The sequence below is a fragment of the Neopsephotus bourkii genome, unplaced genomic scaffold (assembly GCF_033783945.1).
Source record: "Neopsephotus bourkii isolate Nb327-2 ecotype Australia unplaced genomic scaffold, CSIRO-AGI_Nbou_v1 NB_1154, whole genome shotgun sequence".
Taxonomy (NCBI): domain Eukaryota; kingdom Metazoa; phylum Chordata; class Aves; order Psittaciformes; family Psittacidae; genus Neopsephotus; species Neopsephotus bourkii.
This window is the reverse complement of record NW_026901640.1, coordinates 2,581,660-2,607,179: the sequence shown is the minus strand read 5'-3', so window position 1 is coordinate 2,607,179 and position 25,520 is coordinate 2,581,660. Positions and strand designations below refer to the sequence as shown.

Sequence of the window (25,520 nt, the reverse complement as noted above, 5' to 3'; positions counted from 1 at the left end):
TTTTTGTCCCTGCGCGGCCGCCGTCCGGCCCTCCGCCGGGGCGGGGCGGACGGAAGATGGCGGACGGGCTGGAGCGCGTCCGCGTCTCGGCCGCCGAGCTGCGGGACATGGTGGCGGCGCAGGCCCGCGCTGCCGGCAGCGGTGAGTGTGGCCCGGGGCCGCGGCGGCGGGAGATGGGGACCGGGAACCGGGAACGGGCGGGGGGAGGCGGGAGCCGCCGCTTAGGCCTTCCCCATTCCCCCCCCTCCTCACGCCCCTTCCCCTCAGCGGCACCGGCCCGCGCCGCCCGCGGTGAGCGCACAGAGCCCGGCGCCGGTGGAGGCTGCAGGGGCGGCTTTGCCCCGTGGCTGGGGCCTCCTTGCCTGCTCGGGACCCCCGCGGGGCTCAGCCTCCCCCATAGCGGTGGCTGAGGTTGGGTGGTCCCGGTTAGTGACAGGAGGGGAGAGCTGAGGTAACGCAGCCTGGCTTTAGTGAAGCGTTCGGTTATGCGTTAGCCAGGCTGCGTTCTCTGACCAGGTGTTGTGTAAATACAGCTACAGCGAGCAGGAGGGAAGCGTTACGGAGCTGCGAGCAAGGGGGGAGGACGCATCTTTGACTCAACCCATGCCCTGGCTGGTGCGGGAGGCTCCCAAAGCAGCGGCAAGCACTGCTGAAACCTGGAACAGCAAAAGTGCTCCCAGTGCTCGCACACACGTTTCACACCGGGCTTTGTCCCGTTCCCCTCTTGGTGGTGCTTTGAGGCAGAAGCTGTGGTGGGACTGTTTTGAGGGTGAATGAGACCAAGGGTCTGTTATAGCTTCTCATTTTCTGCTCCTGTAAACCTTAACTTAGATCTGTTCTCGTGTTCTTGCCCTGGGGGTGGCAGGTTCTTTGTGTTTAATAGCTCTCCTTGAATATATGTCATTATGGTTGGTTGTTCCTGGCTGGTTTGTGGTGGGAATAACATTGTTGTGTCTGTTTCTCCTCAGAAACCATGAAGGAAGTGAAGGAGCCGAGGCACCGCAAGGACAACAGGCGCCCAGACCTGGAGATCTACAAGCCTGGGCTGTCCCGCCTCAGGAATAAACTGGTGCCACCAAAGCCTGAGGCCTCGGAGGAGAGGAGCAGCGAGGGGAGTCCCAGTGACAAGGGAGAGAGGGCTCCGGTCATGGAGGATTTCACTAAAGGCGATGGCCCCAAGCAGAACGGTCCTTTGCAGGAGAATGAAGAGACTAAAGGTGGTCTTCAGAGCCCGGAGAGCGTGTCCAAGCAGCCAGCCTCGGATGAATGGTGTCCCAAAGCCACCAGGAGAACCAAGAAACCAGACCAGCAGATCTACCAGCCTGGGAAACGCCTGCATTCAGCTCCTAAGGAGCCATCCCTGAGGTCAGGGACTGAGGAAGTCACCAGTAAGATGGAGCAGCTGAAGGTTGGGAGGGATGAAGAGACCGAGAAAGGTACTGGGAAAGACAACAACAGGAAACCCAAATCAACCAAGGAGGACAGAGAGGGGAGCCAGGCAGGGGAAGGAGTGAAAGCCTCAAGGGGAGAAAAAGGAAGACGACTGGAGCGAGGTGAGAGGATGAGGAGAGCAAATGATGAAGGGAAGTTGGGCTCTACCAAGCGGTATTCCCGCTCAGACAAGCGCCAGAGCCGGTACCGCACCTGCAGCACAAGCTCAGCTGGAAGCAACAACAGCGTAGATGGAGCTCCACTTGTGGATGGGATGGAGAGGCACCAGCAGCGTGCCAGAGAGAGGATACGTCCCAGGAAGCAGCTCTCTGCGTCCTCCACTGACTCCCTGGATGATGACCGAATCGATGAGGCAGAAGCCTATGTCTCCAGCAGGAATCCGGATAAGAAGAGGCATCCAGAGCAGAGCCGAGCTTCTAGGAGTGAGAGTGAGTGGAGCAGCAATGGCAGGGAAGGGAAGGGATCCTTTCGAGTCACATTTGACAGCAGGACTATGAGCAGGGATGTCAGCCTGGCAGACACAGAGAAAAAAAAGCCCCTGAAGGCATTTGGTAGTTGCAAGGACTCTGAGGCCCTGGAGGTGAGGAGCCAGAGCAGAGAGCCCCAAGGGAGAGGCCGTGGGATCCTGTTCCTTCCTGCCAACACCGACCTCTCTGCCAGCACCACGGGCTCCCCAGAAGCCATTCACCCCGGGCCCAGGCTGCTGCTCGGTGGGGCTGGGAGCAAAGGCCCCCGCAGCAGGGGCCGGGGAGGGACCATTCGCAGGCTGTGGGACCCCAATAACCCGGACCAAAAACCCGCTCTGAAGAGCCAGACTGCTCAGCTCCACTTCCTAGACACGGATGATGAAGTGAGCCCCACCTCCTGGGGGGAAGCCCGCCAGGCCCAGACCTCCTACTATAAGTTCCAAAACTCTGATAATCCCTACTATTACCCTCGTGCCTCTGGTCAAGGTGCTCAGTATCCTTATGGTGGGTACTCCCTGCAGTATCCCATGGGTCCAAGCAATGGTGTGTACCCAGGAGCCTACTACCCTGGTTACCCCGGCCAGGCAGGGCAGTACATGTGTGGCCCACTGCCCCCAACCCCTTTGAGTCCTGAGATGGAGCAGCAGATGAGGAACTTGCAGCAGCAGGAGCTGAGCAAACACCTCCGTGAGGCTGGGAACCAGGAGCAGCAGCTCAGCAACCTGCTTTCCAGAGACCGCATCAGCCCAGAGGGGCTGGAGAAGATGGCCCAGCTGAGGTGTGTGGCTGTGCTGTAAGAGGGAGGTGGCACTGAGTCGTTTCCAGGGTGAACTTAACAGAGCTGTTCTCCAGGGAATGGTGTCTCCTTGGGGGTTTGATATGGTGGAGATGTTGGTGTCTGAGAGAGTGGGAGATGGGGTAGTGGCTCAAAAGCTTCTCATGTTCTGGGTCTGTTTGTCATGTGTGGGTATTGAAACTGTGGGTGAACACACCATTCATCTAGGCTGAGAGCTAAGCTGTGGATGGGGAATGCCTTGCCCATGTTTCAGGGTACAGAGGAGCAGGACAAGCACCTACTGCAGCTCCTGGGTTCTTTTTGCTCTTGCTGGAGCTGCTTTCTCTCAGTTCCAGTGCTTTTACATGCCTTCAGTATTTGCTGAAATACTTCTGCTTCCTTACCCGGCCTCAGTTATCTGTCTGATCTGCACTGTGGCTCTCAGGGGTTGTGCTTACAAAGAGAGGTGTGGGATTCTCAAGCTGTGTGTCTTTCAAGTGCAGGGTAGTGTTGTTCTTGTCACCACTTGATGCTGTGACATACAGTGGTCCAGTGGTGACACCAGCTAGTGAGAGGGACCTGCTGTCCCTTTGGCAGAACTGTAGCAGCTCTTCTCGCTCTTTGCCAGGCCCTGATCCTTTCCAGTGCGTGCATACAAGGGAGATTGTCTTTCCAGCTTTACCCTTGTGGAGCAGGAAGTGTATTTGACTGCAGCAGTTCCCATTTCCCTGTGGGATATGTGTGGAAGCATCAATTTGCCATGGTGGGAGCTGCTGAACTGCTTATGCCTGGTGCTTGCTGGATGCAAAGCTGCAGGTGGCTCAGCACATGTTCCCTGGCAGCTCATGCCTGGGCAGTTGCTGTTGTATTCACTGATTGTGCTTCCCTGTAGGGTGGAGATGCTCCAGCTGTATGAAAGATGCATCCTCATGGATATTGAGTTCTCTGACACCCAGAACGTGGACCAGCTGCTGTGGAAGAATGCCTTTTACCAAGTGATAGAGAAATTCCGACAGCTCCTCAAGGATCCTCAGGGGGAAAATGCCCAAGAAATTCGGAACAAACTGCTCCAGCTTCTAGATGAGGTGAGAGGAGAGAAACATCCCCAAACTCCACAGAAGCTTTGGGGTTGGTGGGATTGGCTGGTGTTCAGAACGGGATGGTGTAAGTGGGCAACTGGTGTTCTCAATCCTCTTCATATCAGTGTGTGCCTTAGGCCATCCTTGGACAAGGAGGTTGGTCAGACAGATGATGGATTAAGTGTGGGACGTGGAGGTCTAGGGGATGTTTATTACAGTTTAAGCCAGGCTTATTTTGGTTTGTTTCACATTAATTATAAGTAATTAATTGTCTTAATAATTGTCTTAAGCTAAAATGAGATGAATGCCCTGAAGTGGAAATAAACAGAGGTGTTCCTGGAGATGTTTGTGCCACCTTTATCCGATGTGCTTTAAAGTCATACTGTAAAACTGTGCAGCTCAGTTTACTCTTTGTAGAAAGTAGGCTGACAGATCCAAGAGGATGGGTTTTATAGGATAGGATGGGACTGCTGGAGGGCTTTAGTCCAACCTCCTGCTCAAAGCAGGACTCCTCACACACTAGATCAGGGCACTCTTGGTATTGTCTAGCTCAGTCTCAAACCTCTGAGGCTGGTAATCCTCCAGCCTCCTTGTTCTGTGCAGAGAAACAGCCCAAACCTCAGGGAAAGGGACCTTCCTGCAGGCAGGAATAATGTGGTGGTTTTCTGCTCGTCATCAAAGACTGTAACATCCAAATACTGTGTGTTTCACAGGGCACTTCTTTTTTTGATGGCCTGCTCCAGAAGCTCCAGGTGTCCTACCAGTTCAAGCTGGAGGACTACATGGACGGGATGGCCATCCGCAGCAAGCCCCTGAGGAAGATGGTAGGTTGGCATTCCTGTAGGCTTCTCATCCTGAACAGATGTCACTCTGTTTGCAGGGAATCTTCCTCAGCTGCTAAAGAACTTGTTGAACCAACACTGGTGCATTGACATTTCTTAGTTTCCTTTGCAAATAACTTGGGTTTTGTACCAGCTCAGGGCTGATAAAAGGAAATAAGTGTCCAAAGGTATTCTGGCTTTGCCTTAGATATTGAAATCTCTTATTTCTGCCCATGGAATGCAGACTAATAGCCAAGGAAAACCACAGTTGTGCTGCCTCCCTAACACTTGCCAGCACTCTGCCCTGGGCTGAGAGTGCAGGTGTAAGGGACAGCTGGGAAAGGATATATTAATCCAGCTCCATTCCCAGAGAGATGTGCTTGTCCAACAGCTGTCCTCAGATTAGTCACAGCCTGAATAACTCTGTTCTGGAGAGAGATGGGGGATGTTATTGGGAAAGAGGAGGTGTTCAGGGGCTTGGCTTGCCCCTACAAACGCTGAACCAGTGCCATGGAGCCTTGTCATTTCCTTCTGCTGCCCTTCAGTGTGCCAGGGACCTCCTCTTTGCTCTCTGTGTGCTACCCTGGGGCTGTGCAGGTCCCTTGTGATGTACCAAACGCTGCTTTGCAGGTGAAGTACGCGCTGATCAGTGCTCAGAGGTGTATGATTTGCCAAGGGGACATCTGCAGATACAGGGAACAAGCCAACGACACCGCCAACTATGGGAAGGCACGCAGGTACTGTGCTCCTCACTGGAGCTGCTCTTCCTCTCGCTGCAAGGGATGCATCTCCTCTTGTGCTTAAGCTTGCCTCTAGCCAAATAAGTCCTTCCTCTCCTATTACTGCAGCCCTGGGAAGCTGAAAGGTGTAGCCGAGGCTGTTTTGCTGTCCCAGCATGGATGGAAGCTTTTCCTGTGTTGATCCTGCAGCAGGGAGGGTTGATGCTGGCAGAATGGCTGTTGTATTTTGTGGGAGCTTTGAAGCTAGGAGAGATTCCCATATGTGTCCATATGTTCTGACTGATTCTCTGGAGGTTTTGGCACTTGTTGCCTTCTGTCACTCTGTTTTCTCTGAGGCAAAAACTGGGGGTGAGGGAGGGAATGCAATGACACAAGTGAGCACAGCATAGGGGATTGAGCACTGAAGTCCATGGAAGTATGGAGAAAGGGCAGGAAAAGCTGCTGATTTTGGAGTGTGTGGGCATTGTGGAGTATGCTGATGTCTCAGGGAATCTGGAGGGAATGCAGCAGGTTCATGATGTGTCTGAACAGTGCTGATGGATCTGTGTGGCATGGTACAGGCTGGGGAGTGGATGATACAATTGAGGGTAAATGGAGAAGAAGAGGATGCATGGTTGCCTCTTCTCTTGGGATAACTAAGTATCTTGAAGCTACAAGATCCTAAGTATCTTGGGGGACAAGCTAAGGGACATGAAGGGTTTGTTCTTAGCTGCCATGCAGCTAAAAAGGCACCCAAAAGAGAAATGTTCCCTGAATAGCCTGTTCTCTGTGCCTGGGGCTGCACAGGGGACTGGGTCTGGCTAAATGCTCCTCTTCAGGCTGAGCCAAGGGCTGTATCTGCCCCTTTCTTGTCCTGGTCCCCATCTGCCCCTCCAGGCCAGGCACCAGCTCACTGCCTGTGCAGGCTCTTGCAGGCAGAGGGCACTTGTGCAAAGGGCTTGTTCCCTGTAGGACTGCCAACAAGGGGAATTCTACACAATTCTACACCAAGCTGCAGGGAAGGCAGCCTCGTGGCCTGTCAGTAAACCTTCCTCTTTGGTTCTTCCCTCTTCAGCTGGTACCTTAAGGCTCAGCAGATTGCTCCCAAGAACGGCCGCCCATACAACCAGCTGGCACTTCTGGCCATCTACACGGTAAGATGCTCATCCAGGAGGGACAGGGAGAGCCCCTGGGGCAGGTAGAGGGGGGACTGTGGGGATTCCATCTGGTGGAGGAAGGTATTGTTAAGGGCAGTGCTCCCAGATGGTTTCTTTTAAGCAGAAGGAAGCTGATGGCAGGATGTGCTATGTGGATTCCAGCTGCTGTGGCCTCAGGCATCTTTGTTAGATACACATCACCCCCTCAGGCTGTTGGCATTGTGTGGACTGTTCTGTGGGCTGTTGAGAGTGCAGATGCTTGAAAAATGGGTTGTGTTTCAAGTTTTGCATGAGAGTTTTGTGCCCAAGGCCATGCTGTCATGAGGATGCTGTTTGTGTGCAGTGCTTTCATTGACCCTGTGGGCACTGGTCTAAGCAACATCTACGTGTGACTTTCACAGGCTTTGTTCTTTCTGGCTGCTCTAGCCATGCAGGAAAACTTCAAGGAGGATATGACAACAGATAATGAAAGCATCAGACTGGGATATGGGCTGACAGGAGGCTGGCAAACTTTCTGGTTTTCCTGCCCCTCTGCTCTTTGTAAAACTCACACGGAGTCATTTCCATATTCATAGTAACGTTATTTCCTGAGCTCAGGAATTCAGTATTTATACCTTTGTCCTTTACCACGATGGCTGGTGAGAGACAGTCTGGTGTGAGCCTCTGGGTTGATGGCTGCTGTAGAAGCCTCGGGGCTGTGGTGTCACCTGCACTCCCTTAACCCTGGCAATGGGCTTGTGCTTTGTGCTGGTAGCTGTGAATGTGGATGGAGAGCTCAAGGTTCTACCTGTCATAGTGCTTGTTGGTGTGTCTGTCTGTCCCAGGCAGTATTGAGGGACAGGGAAGGTAAAGTCTGGCTCTGAATGCCCCAGGGTGAGTGCCAGTTCTGAGTCTGGTTGTGTTCTTGCAGAGGAGAAAGCTGGATGCTGTCTACTACTACATGCGCAGCCTGGCTGCGAGCAACCCCATCCTGACAGCCAAAGAGAGCCTCATGAGCCTGTTTGAAGAGACAAAGCGTAAGGTGAGCCTCAGAGCTGGGCTGGGGAATGCTGCAGCTGCCCATGCAACTGTCCTGAGCTGGAGAGCTGTGATCCAGAGGGGGAAGTGATGGTGGCTTTTGGACTTGCTTCTAAGAAATTCCACGTTGGGAGTAAGGAGAGAGGCAGCCTTCAGAATGATGGTGTCCTCCTGCCTCTCCTTGCTTTGATTTTGGGTTGTTTGGGCAGCTGAATCTCTTGTTTCTGGGTCACAACCTATAAACCAGTCAAGTTCAGCAAGGGCTGTAGGGTTGCTGTGGTTTGTGTCATGGCCTTGGCATGCAGCATGATCGTTGCCTTATCCCATAGGTGCCCCACACTTAGGGGGCTTGGCAAGAGAGGCTGCAGTGCCTTTGTTCCCTACAGGGTCACTTGAGTTAAAGATACAGCGTGTTGGCTGTCACACATCTGGGGCTGGACACAGCTTTTCTTATCCTGGGGCAGCTGGAGTTGAAAACCTCTGACCTGCACGGTCCTAGAGAGTCAGAAACTGAATTCTGGTGCTCTCAGTGAATTACTGTGCTTGTGAAGCAGGGAAAGGGCTGATTTTCAGTGTAAATGAAACAATAGACTTTTCCTGACCCTTCATCCCTGGTTGATGTGAGTCTGTTCTGCCTACCCAGGCTGAGCAGATGGAGCAGAGGAAACATCAGGTGCTGGATGTGAGCCCCAGCCAACGGGGAAAGGGCAAGAAGTCCACACTGCGACAAGTTGGAGATGATGCCACACGGCTGGAGATCTGGATCCATCCCTCCCACCCCCGCTGCTCCCAGGGCAATGAATCCGGCCGGGATTCTGAGCAGGACAATGGTCTTGGGAACCTCAGCCCCAGCGACGTGAGTACTGCAGGAGGCAGCAGTTGGCTTTGGTGTCATGTGTTTGGAATGCAGTGGAATGACACTGGATCTGTTTTGCTTTCCTGTTGCTAAATTTTCCAGTATTTTGGCTTCCCCTCTGGGAGCTGTGCCTGGGTCAAGCTGAGGAGCTGGTGACCTCGTGCCTCTCATGTTTAAGGCATGTTGTTACCATCCATTTCTTGGCAGCGTTGTGCTGGCGTGGCTGATACCGAATAGGAGAGGCACAAACAGAAGATGCTGTGAAATGCCTCTCCTCTGAAGGCTTTAACTTGGGTGAGGTTGCTGCTGGGAAATGAGGTCAGATGCTGAAGACCAGGGTTAACAGTGACCCCGTGAAGGCTTGTTCTGGAAGTGGGTCACTTGTCCCAGCGCTACATGATTGGATGTTTGCACTGGGAATGTGAAAACCATGGGTTTCATTTCCAGTGTAGGTGTTCTGTTTGCATTGCTACTTCTGCTGAGAAGCCACAGCGGTGTCTTCCCTTTGCAAGAACGAATCAAGAAGTGACTGAGGGTATCTCTCAGCCTGTTGGAGCTGGGTACCTTGCAAGGGGAGCCCGGGTGAACTCTGTTTGTCAGGCACAGGAATGCAGGCAAAGGCAGTGGTGGTTGGGAGCTCATCCTCTAGGAATCCTTGCACTGCTTTGGCACATGCCTCTTGCAGGAGGACTTGCCAGGGAGCTCTGGGCTGCCTGTCCTAAAATGGCTGTTGAGGATGGGAGTTTAGCAACACTGGGAAGACCTTCTCTGCATTCTCCAGGGCCTGGAGCTCCTCCGATGCAACCACACTTAGAACTAGTTTGTGACTTCAGCTGGGTGGAACTGGGGTGAAGTCTTGGAGCTCTGAGAGATAAGCTCTGGCACGTTGCTGCAGCATAGTTAAGATGTTACTGCCCTTGGTTGTTTTCCCTCTCCTTCTGGAGAGCTCTGCTTCCTCAGAATCACTGAAGAGAACGTGCCAAGCTTTAGCCTCTCCATAAATCACTGGTGAAGATGCTTTGAGATGAGTGTTTTTGAGGCACTGGGGGTTTCTCTTTCTCCCATGTGAGGCAGTGTAGCACTAGCAAAGCAGAGGGCTGTGCTGTCTTGCCCGCAGTGCTGTGTGCTAGAGCTTGCCCTTGGTCTGTTCCAAAGTGCAGGTTACTGGCAATGCCTGTACCTTGTTCTGTCTCATTACTACCATTAGTCTTTATTTTCTCCATCTCTGAAACGTTGGCTCATGGAAAGCATGAACTTTCTGATCATGGAGAGGCTGAAATACAACGGTACAAGGGCAGGGGGAGCTGAGGGCCCAGGTTTGGGCAGTGCTGCTTTTGGCAGCCGAGGTGTTTGTACTTTGCTGTGGTGCAGTGCTGCACTTGTGTTGGTTCAGCTGCTGATGGAGCTGTGCATTGGAAATGACCAGATGAAAAGGATACCTTAAACCCTCGTCCGTGCCAAAGTACCCGAGCTGTGCGCTGGATAAAGGCAGCAGCGCTTCGGGAAGCTCTGGACTCCTCGCTCCTTGAAGCTACATCCTCTCACCCTCCTCCTCACTGCATCTCTCGGTGGTTTCAGCTCCTTCTCTGCAGAGGAGCGGCTCAGTCCGTGCGTTGCCGCTGTGTGGCACTGTTTGGCTTCGGAAGGGCCCTGCCTGCGCCAGGGGCAGGCAGCAGCCCTCGTCTGGCAGCACCAGCACCTCTGCCCCACATCCCGCAGCGAGGCGGAAGGGAACAGCTCTTCTCCCAGGGGATGTGTGCCAGCGCTGACGTGTCGTTTGGGGGAAATGAGCTTTAAATGGTCCCTTCCTTAGCAGCTTTAGCCCTTGGAGCTGTGTGTGTACTGACAGGGTGCTCTGCAGGTAACCCTAATCCTCAGGCATCAGAAGCAGATAAACACTGCAGTATAGACCCTCACAGCTCTGAATGTGTGCTGGACAGAAGTGTGGGAGGGTGACTGGTGGTTTCACTGTGGAGATGCTGTTTTACAGGTGACAAGAGATTGAGCTGGGATGTTTCCTGTCCTCGTTGTGCAGGTGGTGAGGTGCCAGTCCTGTGGTGTGGCACGTTTGGCAGGGAGATGCTGAGCAGTTACTCTCCCAGGACCTGCTGATGTGTGCGTTGTCCCCATCAGCGAGCACAGAGTCTGCTCAGCACGTGCTTGTGTGTCTCCTTTCAGTGCTGACTTGGTTTTTTCCTTCTGCAGCCCTCTACAAAGACACAAACGGCTTTATTTCAGGGGTAGTAACTGAATGGAGTTAGTAAAGCATTGATGGCAAGTCTGCAGAAGGCCAGCTCACCCTGCAGCCCTTGCTGTGACAAAGGAAGGTGGTGTGCAGAGCTGGCAGCTTGCTGTGCACTATGTGTTTGGGTAGAGACTTGGCATAGCTCCTGCCTTTACAGTGTGCTGTGTTTTTCCTAGGAGGATGCAGAACTGGAAGAACATAGCATCTGTCCACAGTGAGGGGTGTTCATCTCCATTTGTCCCCTTCCTCAGTAACTGCATTGGGCACTGCTGGCTGGAGGGCATGGGGTGGTTTCAAAGCGAGCTGAAGAAATGCTTGGGTTGCAGCCTGGCTGCTTTGTGCTCAGGGTTTTGTCTGTTACACCTGTGGCCTTTTGGGGTTTCATTCTGTGAATGGCTCTTCTCTGTGGTTTCTTGTACATTGCCTGTTTTTAGGTGTTCAGTGGCAGGAGAGCCCAGGCTGACTGCTTGGTAACATAAGGTCCCTTCAGGTGGGATTCCAATGAGAAGTGCAGAAAAGGAGGCTGAACCAGTGAGCAGTTGTGCTGCTTTATTATGAAGCTGAATTAGGAGCTGAACCTCTGCTATTTCTTCTCTGCCACTGATTCCATTTGCTGTGGGTCTGGATTAATCTTGAATCTGATCGTAATGCATGCAACCTGCTGCACAGACTGCATTGGGAAAGAAAGCAGGGCAAGTGTGCTGTCAGCCTCTTGAGAAAGTGTTAATACTGCACTGAGTTTGAGATTTTAATCACTCCAGTCAGGAAATGCTGAGTTAAGGTTCCCACAGTTGCTATTGCTACCCATGCTCTGCAGTAGATATTTCCTTGTGTTACCACGCAGCCTGCATGCACTAATACAGATCGCTCCATAGCTGCAGCTAGGCTTAGGGAAGAGAGTTTTTCCCTTGGCAAGACAGTAATTGAAGAATACTTCTCTCCAGATGCCTGAATACTTCAGCATCATTAAGGAATTAAGGCTCCTGGCCTCTTAGTGAGAGGTCGGCCTTGCAGAGCCATCAAAAGTTTGGTAGGGCCTCCCAAAAAGCTCTTGGGAAAGCTAAGGCCAGAGTCAAGATCTGCTCTGTCAGCTTAGAGTGTCCCCTGCAGGAACCTTCCTGCTCCTCCCAGCCTGCTGGAGAGGGATGGAGGTGTTGCATTTGCTGTGCCCATGGAGCAACAGCCCCTTTGCTGTAGCAGAGAAAATGGGATGGAATCATGAGCTCTGAGGTTCAGTGGGTTTTAACTTCCATTTCTTTACACAGGCTTTCTTCCCAGCAGCAGGGAGTAGGGACACAGTGCATCAGGGTTCAGCAGTCAATGCCACCAGGAGGCCTACAAGGAAAAGGAGGTCAAAGTTCTATCAGTACACTGCATAGAGAGGGTTTCTTCCTTGTTACCTACTGTCTTCATCTCACATCTTGCATGTACAGGTGTCACTGAGGTTGTAAAAGCTGTCTTGCTTTATTTTCCTCTGTAAGTCAGGATTCAGTTGACTGGCAACTTCACAGCATCACACACAGCAGTGGTAGTGACCTGTGTTCAGAGTTTGGTGGCCTTCATATCGCTACCTCTGGTCCTTAGGAGCAGCTGGGTTGTTGAAAGGCTGTTCTGGTGTGAGGTGGGCATCTGCATCTACACCACAGGGGCACCCCTGTTTGCTGAGAGGGGCTCCCTTTGCTCTCACCTTGTAACTGTTCCATCACACATGACAGGCAGAAGTGGAAATGATGCATTGCTGGGATTACAGTTGTTCTTCCATATGGATGCATGGATAAGAAGCTGCTTGGGGACCTCCTTGTTTCTGTGGTGTCTGCCCCTAACAATGCTGACAGGATTTTGGGAGCATTTCTCTGCACTGCTAGCATGGCTGGGTGGTTTTTCTCTTCCATACAGCCTTTTGGGAATAATCCCTGCTGGTTGATAGTCCAGAATTCCCTCATTTGCTCCCTCTGTGGTGTCAGTGGGCAGAAAGGTCCTTTTCCAGACCAGAGGCTCCTAAAAGAGAAGCCCAAGCACCTGGGGCTGTGCCTCTGGTTTAGAAGGGCAGCATGGAAGCGCAGGCTGGTGGTGGGACATACACCAGATCTTACAGCAGGACCTTGGGTCAGGCTGCTGTTGGTTGCAGGAGGGTGGCTTATATTAGGTCAGGAAGTTTGTCTCTTCCATAGTCAGGTGCTCTCTAGTGTTGGATGTGAGTGATCAGTCTGTGGGCTGTTGCGTTGTGTTCTGCCCCTGCTGTCAAGGGACGGCACTGCCTCCCCTCCAGCCCACTGCTTGTGCTGTGTTTCATCCCCACCTCTGCAGTGCTGCGAGCCTCTGCTGAGCCTCCCCTGCAGCATGAAAACAAGCAGGGAAGCTCTCCGGAGTGGGAATACCAGGCTTTACCTTCCTTATTTGTATCCTTTATCCACCACCCACATGAAAAAGCAGCAAAAGAGACGTTGCATCCATTATGTTTGTGCCTGTAGCAGGACTCAAGAGGGAGAAACCTGGAGTTCCCTCTGTCCTGCCGAGGCAGCCTCCTTTCCTCCCCCCCCCTCCAAGCCTGCAGGAAGCTGTGGAGTTTGGTTACTCATTCATGGAGGTCAGGACTAGGTCTGGGGTTGTTTTTCCCTTTGTGTTTAGGAAGCAGTTTACAAACTGCTTTGAGCGCGGGGGAGCTGGTGGTGTGTGAAAGAGGCTAGATTCACATTGATTCTCTGCCCTGCCTCTTGTTCCTCTGTCATCTCTTTCTTGGCTGGCAGTGTGAATACTTCTGAGTGCCTTCCCCAGCCTCCAGCCCTTCTGCTTCCTAATACGACCTCGGTCACCAAACCACCTTGGGGCTTTATTTGCACTCGAGCCGTTCTGGTGCGCGTGGTGAGGTTGGTTTCTCTCCCCTCGCGCTGAGCACACTTCTCTGCAGAGGAAGTAAAAGAGTGCCAGGCTGCAGTTGAAACTGGTTAAACACTAAAACCACACTCCAGGCCTCTCTGGGTTTGAGACGTGACATTCAGCCATGCAGCTTAGCACTGGCTTTTTTTCTGCCCGCTGGTTGTGCACCCTGCGTGCTTGCGCTTTGTTTTCCTTTATAAACTCTATTTTTTTACTGTAAAATGATGGTAAAAACCTTCTCAGCTGCAGTTTGTGTGTTAATAATTGAACCAGAAATGCTGCTGCACCTTGCCTGGGCTTGTGTTCTTCCATGGATGCTCAGTGCTGCTCCGCTAAAGCTCCTGGAGCTCAGCGGAGCTCAAAGAGCCTGGTTATTGATTGAAGCCTGTGCATGCGTGTTGTGGAGAGCCCACATGTTGCTTTCCAGCACAACTTGACCTGTTGTCACTACCCAGAAAGTGAAGGCTGAGCTATTGGTAAGAGTTTCCAGAAGTTGGTGTTGGTCTAAAAAAAGGAAGGGGGGGGGGGGGGGGGTTGTGGAAATAGGATCGTGTTAGTGGTTTTATTTAACTGTGAAGAACAAGGCAGGGCCTGATGTTACTTGGATGGGAGAGACACCAACATGTTCTCCTTCCGGTAACAGGCATCTGGTGCTAATGTGTATAGAAGTATGGTGGTGGATCAGAGGTGGGAGCACTATGAGGACATCAATGAGTTATGCCTGTGTGAGGAGCTCTGCTCTAACCCAGCGCCCAGAGGGGCTGTGGTGAGGGGAAGGAGACTTCAAGTTCCAACAAGCTTCTCATACCCTAAACCCAAGTACAATCATCCAGAAACCGCCTTTCCCTGTCAGTCACTCTTTCCTCATTTCCTCTCCTGCTGGTGCTGATCAGGCAGGGATTTGTGTGTAACCAAACCCCCCTCCTGCTGCTGCACATCAGCCCTTCCTCGTGGCAGCGGGTTTGATGGTCCATGCTCTGCAGAGTGGGGTTGGGAAGGGCAGGTTTACACCTCAGACAAGGGTACTGCCAGCATCTGCAGGACTGGTAAAGGAAGTCCAGTGCCTAATGGGAGGGTTGGGAAGTTTCCCAGAGCAGGGTGAAGGATGTAGACAGCAATTTCTCTTGAGCTGCCTTTTTTGTTGTTAGTCTAACCTTGAGCTTTGTCTAAAGTTGGCCCAAGCCAGCTTTTCCTGCTGTCTGTTGTATGCTTTTTTGGGATGGGCACCGCATATCCCAGAGCCAAACCTCTTAATTCTGCCATGGGGAATGTTTGTCTCTCTTCAGTGTTGAATGAGCCATTTCCAGGCTTCGTAGCCACTGTGGAGGTGGGTATTAGGAAAGAAACTTCCTTCCGGAGGATCAGGGAGTGGAACCTGCTGGAATCTGTGTCATTTCCTCTGTCCTTGGCTCTACTCTTCCTCCCCAGCAGACTTCACTGCTGTGTAACTCACCATGGAGAGGGAGATGCCTTCATGGCATCCATCCCTGTTGGTGAGCATGGCTGGGAGAGCGGGAGCGTGAAGATCGCGTGATACGATGCTGTCATCCTTCTGGAAGGCTCTGTCTCTGCTCAGCCTGTTGTCCAAATGTCTTCTCTGTTGGCCTGACTCCATCCTAAGCCTTTCAGGGTTCTTCAGTCTTCACCCTTTTTGATTTGTCACATTATCTCCTTCCTTTGTGCTTTAACCCCACAAATAATCTATTCCAGTGTAGAGCCTACTCAGAGCAACACCCAGAGCTATACTACCAGGAGATGTCTTCTGACCAGAACTCATCACACATTCATTGGTATCAGTCTTCTGTTACAGGAAGGAGATGCTGTTTACTCCTGGCAAACAGTATGTGTTTGAGTCTAAGCTGCTTCTTGTTGATTGGGACTGCTTCAGTGCACAGCATGTGGCCTCCCCATTACCTGTTGGACAAAGAACAGCTCTTCCTGGGTCATCTTCCTTTCAGTGCTTAACTAGATCCAGCCTTGAAGAGCTGAGTTTGTATCCTAAATGACCTGCAGCACCAGAGCCAATTTGTGAAGAGTTTTGCATTGAAAGTGAATTTGATATCTCAGCTGAGGGCTCGCTGGCATGTTTGCATAGATTCAGAGTTTATGGCCAGCAGGGACCATTAGATCATCCAGTCTGATCTTCTGTATATCACAGGTCCTTAAATTTCACCCTGCTACTCCTATATGAAGCCAAATAACTCATGTTTGGCTAAGGTAAAACTTCCAGAAAGACATCCAGTCTTGAGAATCCACCCTTTTCCTGCAGAGTTTGTTCCAGTGGTAACTGCACTGGTTCTGAAACACTTAGGCACAGAGTGAACGTTTCCAGTTCTTGCGTTTTGCTATTCCATGACTGCAAAGAGCCCTTAAGTACCATGGAGGCACTTTGCACCCTGCAATCAAATCCTTTTTTGATACACTAAACAGATTGAGCTGTTTAATCATTTTTAGCCTTTAAATCACTTTTATGGCTGGTTTTTGGCCCCTTCCCAAGTTTTCCATGTCTTTTTATAAAGAAGAGCACTGGAACTAGATGCACTCCTTCGGTGTCAGCCTCACCAGGGCTGCATGTAGCTGCAAACATGCCGTGCAGTGCCTGCCCTCTGCTTGTGCATCCAGGGGGTGAGTTAACCCTTTCCACTGGACATTCCATTGGGGATCAAGTCACTGTTGATGAAGAGTCACTACTGAGGCTCTACCAATGTCTTCCATCTAGTTCAGTGGGGGGCCCTGAAGCCTTCTGCTTTTTAAAAGGTTTTCATATATTTAATGGTAATATATTTGTCAAGAGTAGCTGAAGTGGGCTACAAGGATGCTGGAGAGGGACTCTTCCTCAGGGACTGTTGCTTTAGGACAAGGGGTGATGGGTTCAAACTTAACCAAGGGAAGTTTAGACTGGATATAAGGAAGAAGTTCTCTACTGTGAGAGTGATGAGGCACTGGCACAGGTTGCTCAAAGAAGTGGTAAATGCTCCATCCCTGGCAGTGTTCAAGGCCAGGTTGCACAAGCCTTAGGTGACTTGGTCTAGTGTGATGCATCCCTGCTCATGGAAGGGGATTGGAACTGGATGATCGTAAGGTCCTTTCCAACCCAAACCATTCTATGAATGTTGCGTATTAGTAATTTGTAGAAACCAAACTTCGATACAGGTTTGGTTGGAAAGGAAATAACATGCATATAAACAGTCTATTTGACCTGTTTGCCTTAAACTGAAAGTTCTGTGCTGGTAAGTTCGTTATTAAACAACGTTGACTTTATTTCTGGGGGAGATGTTTGCTTTGAAGGCAGTGAAGTTCCCACAGCTTGATCTTTATGTGGCTAAAGTGGACAATCCTCTTGCTTATATTTCTCATCTCACTTGCTCCCTGCAGGGATGAAGGGAAAAATCCAAAGCTTTAGGGCCTTCCTAAATGCCTCTTTTCTTCTCTTGCTGGGCTGCTGACTTGTAACTCTTATTGCCATGAGATGTGTCCTGGAGCTGCTGCACTGCAGGAGATGAGGGAGCTGCGGGAGCCTCTTGAGATCTTTCTACCGCTAAATTGATTCTGTATGCCTCAAGGCCAGCATACAACAGGGCTCCCCTTTCCTTCCATGTCACAGCAAATTGGATTTTGTATTTGTGCAAAGTCTCACGTCGGGTATCTGGATTTTCACTGGAATTGCTTCGAATGCCATAGAAATAAACCCATTTCAGGGCAGGATGCTGTGACTGCTAATCAGAAACCTGCAGTAGAACACGTGGCAAGAAGCAGGCAAGGCAAGCTCCGTATCCCTTTGTGGTTGCAGGTGGGATATGAAGAGGAATGATTATGGTGATTAACCAAGCTGGAATTTGCCCACAGCTCTTATGGGTACCTTGTAAATACTGCAGAAATGCCAGACAGCCTTAATAGCCCTTTTGTCTCGTCTCCTTTATGGAGGTAGCCATTTGCACAAAACACTTCCCACCAGCACTTTGTTGGGACTGCACCTGTAGCAGTAAAAACCTCCTCTTGGTATGTCGCCCACTGCAGCATCTCGGGCTTTTCAGGAAGCTCTGTCTCAGTGCTCAGTGTTGTTTCATTGGGATATTGCCCTGGAAGGTACCAGTCAAGAGCTGTGCATTGCCACGTCGTGATAGTTTGGGGTAAAGGCTTAGGGTTATATTTGTAAGGCTGTTTCCAGTGGGCTCATTGCTGCTGTTGGGCTGGGAAGGAGCTGCCTGCAGAAGTGAGGAATAATAATAATATAAGGAATCTTAATGTAAGGAAGCTCTTCCCTGTGAGGTTGCTGAGGTGCTGGCACAGGGTGCCCAGAGAAGCTGTGGCTGCCCCATCCCTGGCAGTGCTCAAGGCCAGGTTGGACACAGGGGCTTGGAGCAAGCTGCTCCAGTGGAAGGGGTCCCTGCCCATGGCAGGGGTTGGAGCTGGATGAGCTTTAAGGTCCCTTCCAACCCAGACCACTCTATGATTAATAATCAATGTGGTATATCCAGCCCTTGAGCTGCAAGTGAGAATATGGCACGGTTTGGGTGCCTGGATGTGACTGCACATGGATCTCAGCGAGGAAGCTGTGCCTGGAAAAGCCTGGCTGCCCAAGAAAGCCGGGAAATACTTGGGATGAGTGTGGTGCGTGTTCTGAAGCAGAGCTGTGTGGTGGCTCTGTGGTCTGTATCCCAACCCCTTGTCACTGAGGAGACCCCCAGACTCGGGAGAACATCCTGCTGTGCTCCAGCCCCTTCCACTGCGGTGGAGGCAGCGCGTTTGCTACAGGCAGTGGTGCATCTGGTCTCTTGATTAATGGACTTGTCTTTTGCAGCCTATTTTGACTCTGACACCGCTTTCTGCTCCGCAGATGCTTTGCTGATGTTGAAGAAAGTTTGCCTCGCTTGATAAAGACCAGATCCTGAAATTTACTTCCAAACCTGAAGTAACAATTTTGAACTTGAAACGCTTTATTTCCCCAGGAGTCACTGCTCCAGAATCCTTCCCTTATTTGGTGCCTCCTTCACAGCTGGGACTGATGCTCAGGTGCCAAAGCTCTGTGCACTCCTCACCCTGAGCCAGATGGGTCTGTGCTGGGTTCATGTGCAGCAGCTCTGCTTCCCAGGCCTGGATCCTTGTGCTCCTTTTCCTGTGCACCCTGGTGGCATTCCCAGTGTTTTCATGCTGGGGTGGGACACCCTATTTACAACCCCTTCCGCTCAGGGAATGGTCTGTTGAGGCTGGGGTTTTGCTTTCTTCTTTCCTGGCTCAAGACGTGACAAAGCTTTCCTGAAGCTGTGTGCCTGCCCTTGCTCTGTGTGCTGTCAGGACATACTCCTCATGGCCTCTAAGTGATTTGAGCTTGGCTCTTCCTGTTCTGTTGCTATCTCTGCACTCTGCTGCTCCACGAGGAGTTGTTAGTCACTGTTGATTCCTTCCATGGTAACACATCCAGTTTAGCTGGCGGTGCGGTGTGTGAATGCTCCCCAAGCAGCAGTGTGCTGCTTCCTCTGGTGAGGTTGCCTCTTCCCAGGTGGATTTAGTCTGTCTGCACATGCTGACTCATGACAGCTAAACCAGCTGTTTCCAGCTCCAGGCACTACTGTGTGCAGGGACCCCTTCTTCTTGACAACTGGTTTGTTTTTATAACTAATGCCTTCACTATATGCTCATAACTTCCATATCTCTGATGCCCGTTTGCAACTGGAAGGGCCAAAATCTGTTCTTGCTTGACATAGTTTTGTGGTTGGATGAGCTTGGCTGGGGGGGGGGGGGGCTTTTCCCAAGCAACCAGCTAGGTTTGGTTCCTAAGAGCAAAGGGCATTGATGGAATTGAACAGGGAGCTCCGTCTTCCCATGGCATCAGCACAACAGGAAACCTTGGGAGTAGAGCCGCCTTTGGGCTGCACAGGGAGTGAGATGAAGGCCAGAAGTTGGTGCAGGTCTCATGTTAGCAGTGTCAGGGCAGGCAGCACTTAGCAGGGCCCTGGGGAAGCGTTCCTGTGCCCTGTGTGAATGCAGACCAGCTCAGTGGAAGTCACTGGTTCCCTCTGGCCGTGAGAAGCAGCGTTTGATGGGAGGAGCAGGGAGGCTGAGGGACAGGTGAGTCACTAGAGAAGGAGTCATTCAGAGAGAAGCCCAGTCAAAGCAGCCCCGTGGCCTTAGCATGAACTCGGAGATGAAAGGTCCAAAGTTAAGTGATGAGCTCATCAAAACCCTGAGGCTGTGAGAGAAAAAGTGGTGAAAGAAGCTTCAGAGGTGCCTGCTTGAGATGCCATAGTGCTGGGGCACACAGGGCTCTGCCCGGGCTTGCTGGGTTCGTGCTTAAGTTGGCAGGAGGTATGAAATACTCTTTCCTAGAGGCAGGTGTCCTGCTTTCTTAAAAGAAGATATACAGATATCTCTGTATATATCTTCTTTCTTAAAAGAAGATATATACAGATATCTCTGTCCCAGTTCACCCTGGTTCCTATGGAGTGTGACTGCTTAGTCCTTAGGATTGTGAGTGAAAAGGCTGAGGGTGAAGCTTGCTCTGGGGAGATGGGAGTGAAGGTGATGTCCTGGTGAGCCCTCCCCCAGCATTGTGTCTGTGTGGGAATGCTCTGGGCGCATCCCTGCTGGGCGCTGCTGTCACTTTCCATTCCAAGTGGGGAGTTTTGGTACTCCCCCGCTGCTGGGAACGTGGCGTGGGGATTGCGGGGTGAGCACTGCGGGTGAATGTGGGACTTGGAGGGGAAACTTGTGCCCCAATTTCTCCCTTTCTGCACATGCAGTCTTTCCAGTAGAGATGGAAAGCCACAAGCTCCTGTTCTTTTCCATATCCCCCATCAAAACCCTCCTCCAGCTCCTGCTTGCTGTGGGGCACAGCGCTGTCCCACCAAGGCTCTTGCACTCGAGTTAGGGACTGCGATTGGGCTGTCTCTGGCAGGGGATGTGATTGCAGCTGGAGCCACAGAGCTGGTCACAAACCACCTTTCTCCCTCCACAAGCTATTGCCTGAGTTAAAAACAAAGGAGGTTTCAAGCTGTGTCCTAAAGAGGATGGTGGAGAATCAGCTGTATCCAAGCATCCCTGGCAGAGCCATGAAGGGCTTTGCTCTGCTGTCCCAGTATTCCCCAGTCTCTTCTGGGTTTCATCTGCAGAGTTCATAAAATGGTGGCAAATCAACTGGAGTTCCAGTGGAAAGGGCTCTTTAGGGCAGCAGTAAAACAGCAAGTAAGCAAGAACCCCCTTGCTGCAGGGGCCAGTTTAATTGGTCTGGCTTGTTTTATGGGGCAGGTTTTATGTTGAAACTCGCACATGGCCCAGGAGCGACTCTGCAGCAGGGCATCATTCTCCTGCATGGGTCCTATGGGAACGCAGCCTGGGTTAATTACACCTAAGTGAGGAATCACACCTCATGGAGCAGCTGGTGTAGGTCACCGTGAGGGGTTGAGGGTGGAAGTGATGCTGGTGATAACCATCGGCTGGTGCCTGGCTTGCGCTTTCTCACTGTGGCATTGCCACAGCCTTGCCTGCTAACCTCATCCTCTCTCCATGCCTCTGCCCCCCCTATCCTGGAAATGGAAGCGGTGCTGCTGACCTCGCTGGAGGAGTTCAAGGTATAAAAGTGTGGTGTGAATGGGTTGCTCCTGGCCAGCATCTCCCCACGCAGTGCCTGGAGCCTGGCTCCGAGTCTGGCTTTTCTCACCACGCTGAGGCTGTGCAGGCACAAGAGGGAAAGCTCTTGCTGTGGGGAAGGTAAGAACCAGGCCAGTGTGCTCCGAGTGTGTGACACAGCCACCTCCAGGGCCAGGCAGTGACTCCTCACCCACCCACAGCCTTCTTCAAAGCCTGTTAGATAAGGGCTGGGAAAGCCCAGAGCTCTGCTGAGCTAGCAGAGGTGGCTTAGAGCAGGAGTAAGTGGTTATTCAAGTCAGGTTTTGCTGTTACTTGGACCTAAACGGGGCAGGAAGCTGCTTCACGCTGTGTGCTGCAGCCAGCTCCCCCTGTATCCCCTTGGCTCCAGGTTGTTCTGGTTGTTGAACAGCAGTTCTGCTGCTGCAGGCTTTCAGAGGTGTCTCTGGTACATCTGAACCGGCTCCCTGTCTGTAAGTGCTTAAGTGGGAGTGAAGTGAATCACAGAATGTGTTCGAAGGGACCTTAAAGCTCATCCAGCTCCAATCCAGGTCCAGGGACCCCTTCCACTGGAGCAGCTTGCTCCAAGCCCCTGTGTCCAACCTGGCCTTGAACACTGCCAGGGATGGGGCACCCACAGCTTCTCTGGGCACCCAGCACCTCAGCACCCTCACAGTGCTCCCTTGCTTCTGAAAGCAGCTCCTTGAGAGGGCACAAGTACTCCACTCCCCACGTTGGCTTCTCAGCAGAAGAGCATCAGTGAGGACATCCCGCTCCTCCTCATGGCCCCGGCACCCAAAGCACCGATAAACCTCCTTCTGTTGGTTGTGTGCGGTTGGTTTGGTTGCGTGTTTAATGCCGTTCGTGGTAAGGGGTCCCCTCCTGTGTTGGGTACCCTCGGGGCCATTGGGGGGGGGTACCCGCGTCTGGTGCTGTGCGCGCAGGGCCCGGCAGAGGGCGCTGTGTCTCCACCGCCCCATCCCGCTCCAGCTGTTTGGCGCTGGGTCACTGGTATGACTTTGGGCATGTCCATTTGGTTCCCATCTCCAGTGCCACCCCCAGCATCCAGGCCAGGTTCTTCTGTCACTGGGGACATTCTTAATTCACAGGAAATCGGAGAGAGTTTAATTGTTTTCTCCCCCCTCTCCCTCTCTCTCTCTCTCCTTTTTTTTCCCTTTCCCATGCAGCTGAACAAAAGGTTCATCCTCAGTTTTCTCCATGCCCATGGGAAGCTGTTTACCAGGATTGGGTAAGTGTGCAGGATGTTTATTTTATTTTCCTACATTACAAGTCTTTTTGGAATTTAATATTGTTAGCAACTAAGCTGTGTTTGGAGCTGAGGGCACAGGGTGTGAATTCTTGCCGGCCTAGCCTCCTGGTTCTTATTCTCCTTACCCGCCCTCACATCCACACTGGTTATTGTTTGGGCTTTTTGTTCCCCCACCTCAAGGCCCAGTCATGCCCATGCACCAGAACCCTCTGGGGCAAAGGATAAGCTCTGATGGCTGATATACACACAGGAGGGACTAGACACTGTTTTCTCTCTGCCATCACCTAACCCTCCTCCCTCCCCTTTAATTCCTGGTTTTACCTCATTCTTCCATTCCCCCCTGCTCTTAGCCAGCTGTGAGGTGGCTCTGCCTGTGAGGAGCGCAGAGCCATCAAGGCAGACCCATGTGCATGTTGAAACAAGCCTTGCCCTTCATCTCCTCGCTGCCATTTCAGTGGGAGCCTCATAGCTGAGAGCTGCCCTGGCTGTTGGAGCTGGTTTCAACACAGTGCCCTTGGCCGTGCCTGTCAGAAGCTGCTTTCAGGTAGTTGAAGAGCTGCCCTTGAAGCAAAGCAAGCCTGGTTCAGGCTTGGGCCGAGATCCCAGCCTCAGAGACATCCTTATCACCCATGGAGCAGAGCTCAGCCTTGTAGCCGATGGGCTCCATCCCCATGGAGCTGTTCCTGCCCTTGCTGTCAGCTGGTGTTGAGGCCTCACATAGGTCCAGATAGTCTCTGGCAACAGTGGTCCCTGCTTGAGCCTGCCAGTGCCTCGTGAGCAGATGTAGTCTCATGAGCTCTTTTGGCTCTCCTGTGGAAATCTCTTGGCTACAAGTTGCAGGGCTGAGAGACCTTTTCCAGGCCAATTAGGTGAAGGTAATGTGGATGCAAAGTGGCATCTTGTGCCTGTTGGTGTGGTTTTGACTTGGATTCCCTGCCTCTGGGCCTGTCCCCTTTCCCTCCTGGAGCAGGGAAGCACTGATCCTACCATGCAGCCTGAAACCTTGGGGCTTGCTCCATCCATGGGATGAGCAGTCAGGAGTGGCACGTGTTTGGCTTTGGACCCTTCATAAAGCAATGAGAAGCAGGAGCTGTGCTGGCCAGTTTTATTGGAGATGTGAGGGGGAGAGCAGTGTGCTCACTGCTGGTGCTATTGATCACTCCTGACTCACAAGGCACTGATGATGTGCTCGTGGGCAGCAGTGAGGAGGCAGAACTGGATGTCCTCCTGCACATAGGAAAACAGGAGGAAAGCTGTTAGAGCCTATGAAAGGTTTGTTCACTGCAGCACGGCTGTGCTGGAAGGCAGAGCATCCGGGCCAGTGCTGCTCCTTAGCTCTATGGGGAATCCAAGCTAATCCCAGCAGTGGGATTAATGGGAATGCTGCAGAGATTGCTTGCACATTGGCTCCTGAGCCTTTGAGATGAAGATGCAGCGTTTGAGGACAGTCATTTAGAAAACCCAAGGATGTTTAATGGTAGAATATCCCCTGAAGTACTTAGAAGGGAACTAGAAAGTAATACCCTGACACAGGAAGAGAAAATGGTCCAGCCCTGCTATACAGCTTCCGTGCTTAAAATAGGTAAAAGGTGAGGAATAACTGAGTCCTCCTTGGGCAGTGTGGTTTATCCCTAAAAACTACAGAATTTTAGTGGTTTGTCCCTAAAAACTACAGAAAAGATGATGTTGTCCTAATTGGACTCTTTTGCTCCTAAACCCACAGGTAAGCACTTTATTAAATGCTTCCTCTCGGCTCCTGACCTGCTGGTTCTGAGCTCAGTGGGGTTACTGCTGTGCTGTTCCAGATGTGCTGTGCTAGCAAAGCACAGCTGGCAGAGCTGAGGAAGCCCTCGCTCCTTCTTGTTATTCCATAGCAGTAATCTTCGTCTTCTCACTAACAACTCCTCTGGCAAAGGGCTCTTCCATCCCATGTCCTGTCTGCACTAGGAGGATGTTGCTGAAGCCTTTAGAAGCAATCAGTTTGCTCCAGTTCCCTGGCTGCACCCCAAATCCAGGGAAGTTGCCTCTTCCAGCCAGAGCAGTGCTTATGTACCAGTGGAGCTGCTCCATTCTGCCCAGTTACAGGGGGCTTGTTTTGTTACAGTCCCTATTTGTGTGAAGGTAACAGAGACCTTGAGCTGCTGCAGCAAACAGTGCCCAGGGAGAGGGTGCCCCTGCTGCTATAGGCAGAACCTCTTGTTGAAAGGCATCTGTGAAATATGGTTCAGAAGCAGCAAGCCATTTCTGTCTTTAAAAATAGAGCCTGGTTTTGCCCTGAAAGGCTGTTGGGGAAGCCCAGCAGAATTGCCCATGTGGGTTACCAGAAGTGGCTTGCTAATCCACCCTGTAGCTTGCTGATATCACAAGATCTGAATCTCTGGGGGGGAAGATAGAGGAAATTACTATGGAGGCCTCTGAGGCTGCCTGCCCCAGCTCCTCGTGCTTCTCCCACTGTGGAGTTTGGCTCCTTTGCTCCCATGTGGGCACAGCAGTGCAGTGTCACTGATAACCGGAGCGGATGCTTGCTATGAGGTACTCATTCTTGCTGAGCGTAGCTGTGGCTTTTACTGGTGCAGGAGCAAGAAGCAGCACAGAAAGCTCAGCAGCAAAGGTGGTGGGACAGGAGGACCTCAATAGTTGGCCAGGTTTCTTGGTTATAAAGTTGTCTCCATGGGATACCAGGGGAGGAGTCTTTGGTAGGGCTGCTGTGGGCAACCAAAAGTCATTTCTATGCACAGTTTGCTGCCCACTTTTTGACCTCACTTCTTTAGGGAGGTTGCTGAGGATCCAAGAGTTAAGCTCATGCAATTCCCTCGGTGATGTCAGATGAAGAGCAGGATGAATGCATCAGGTTTGCATGGGTGCTTGTGAGCAGTGTTGAAAGCTCACCCCATCCCCAGCTGTGGCACTGCAGCCGCTGGCTGCTGTGTCCTGATGAGCGACAGCAGCTCCAGCTTTGATGTTTCCAGCAGCAGTTGTTAGTCTGCGAGTCCCTGTCCTGTGGGGCTCTAAGTGATGAAGTTTAGGGGCTCAATCACAGCGTGTAGCCTGAGGGGACAGGGCTCAGTGCCATGGGATCCGTTCCTGCAGTGAGGAGCACTGGGATAGGCACTGTTCTTGCGGAGGAAGCATGCTCTGGCTGATGTACAACACGCTTGGAGTTGCCACATCCGCAATGTGGCACCAGTGTGTGTGCAGTTT

General features: G+C 51.9%; 1 protein-coding gene across 3 annotated transcripts in view; it reads left to right on the top strand.

Annotated features, from left to right (window-relative positions):
• Positions 1 to 25,520, top strand: part of SMG6 (SMG6 nonsense mediated mRNA decay factor) — a 106,073-nt gene that overhangs the window by 2,611 nt on the left and 77,942 nt on the right. For 2 of the 3 annotated variants that reach the window (XM_061363406.1, XM_061363405.1), the window contains exons 1-9: positions 2 to 141; positions 969 to 2,697; positions 3,587 to 3,779; positions 4,487 to 4,597; positions 5,225 to 5,331; positions 6,389 to 6,467; positions 7,381 to 7,491; positions 8,131 to 8,343; positions 22,237 to 22,298. In XM_061363406.1, coding sequence (XP_061219390.1) covers positions 57 to 141; positions 969 to 2,697; positions 3,587 to 3,779; positions 4,487 to 4,597; positions 5,225 to 5,331; positions 6,389 to 6,467; positions 7,381 to 7,491; positions 8,131 to 8,343; positions 22,237 to 22,298 — 2,690 coding nt within the window. In that variant the 5' untranslated portion in view covers positions 2 to 56. Of the gene's footprint in view, position 1; positions 142 to 968; positions 2,698 to 3,586; positions 3,780 to 4,486; positions 4,598 to 5,224; positions 5,332 to 6,388; positions 6,468 to 7,380; positions 7,492 to 8,130; positions 8,344 to 22,236; positions 22,299 to 25,520 lie in introns of those variants that run through there. The other variant, XM_061363407.1, reaches the window with a different exon arrangement.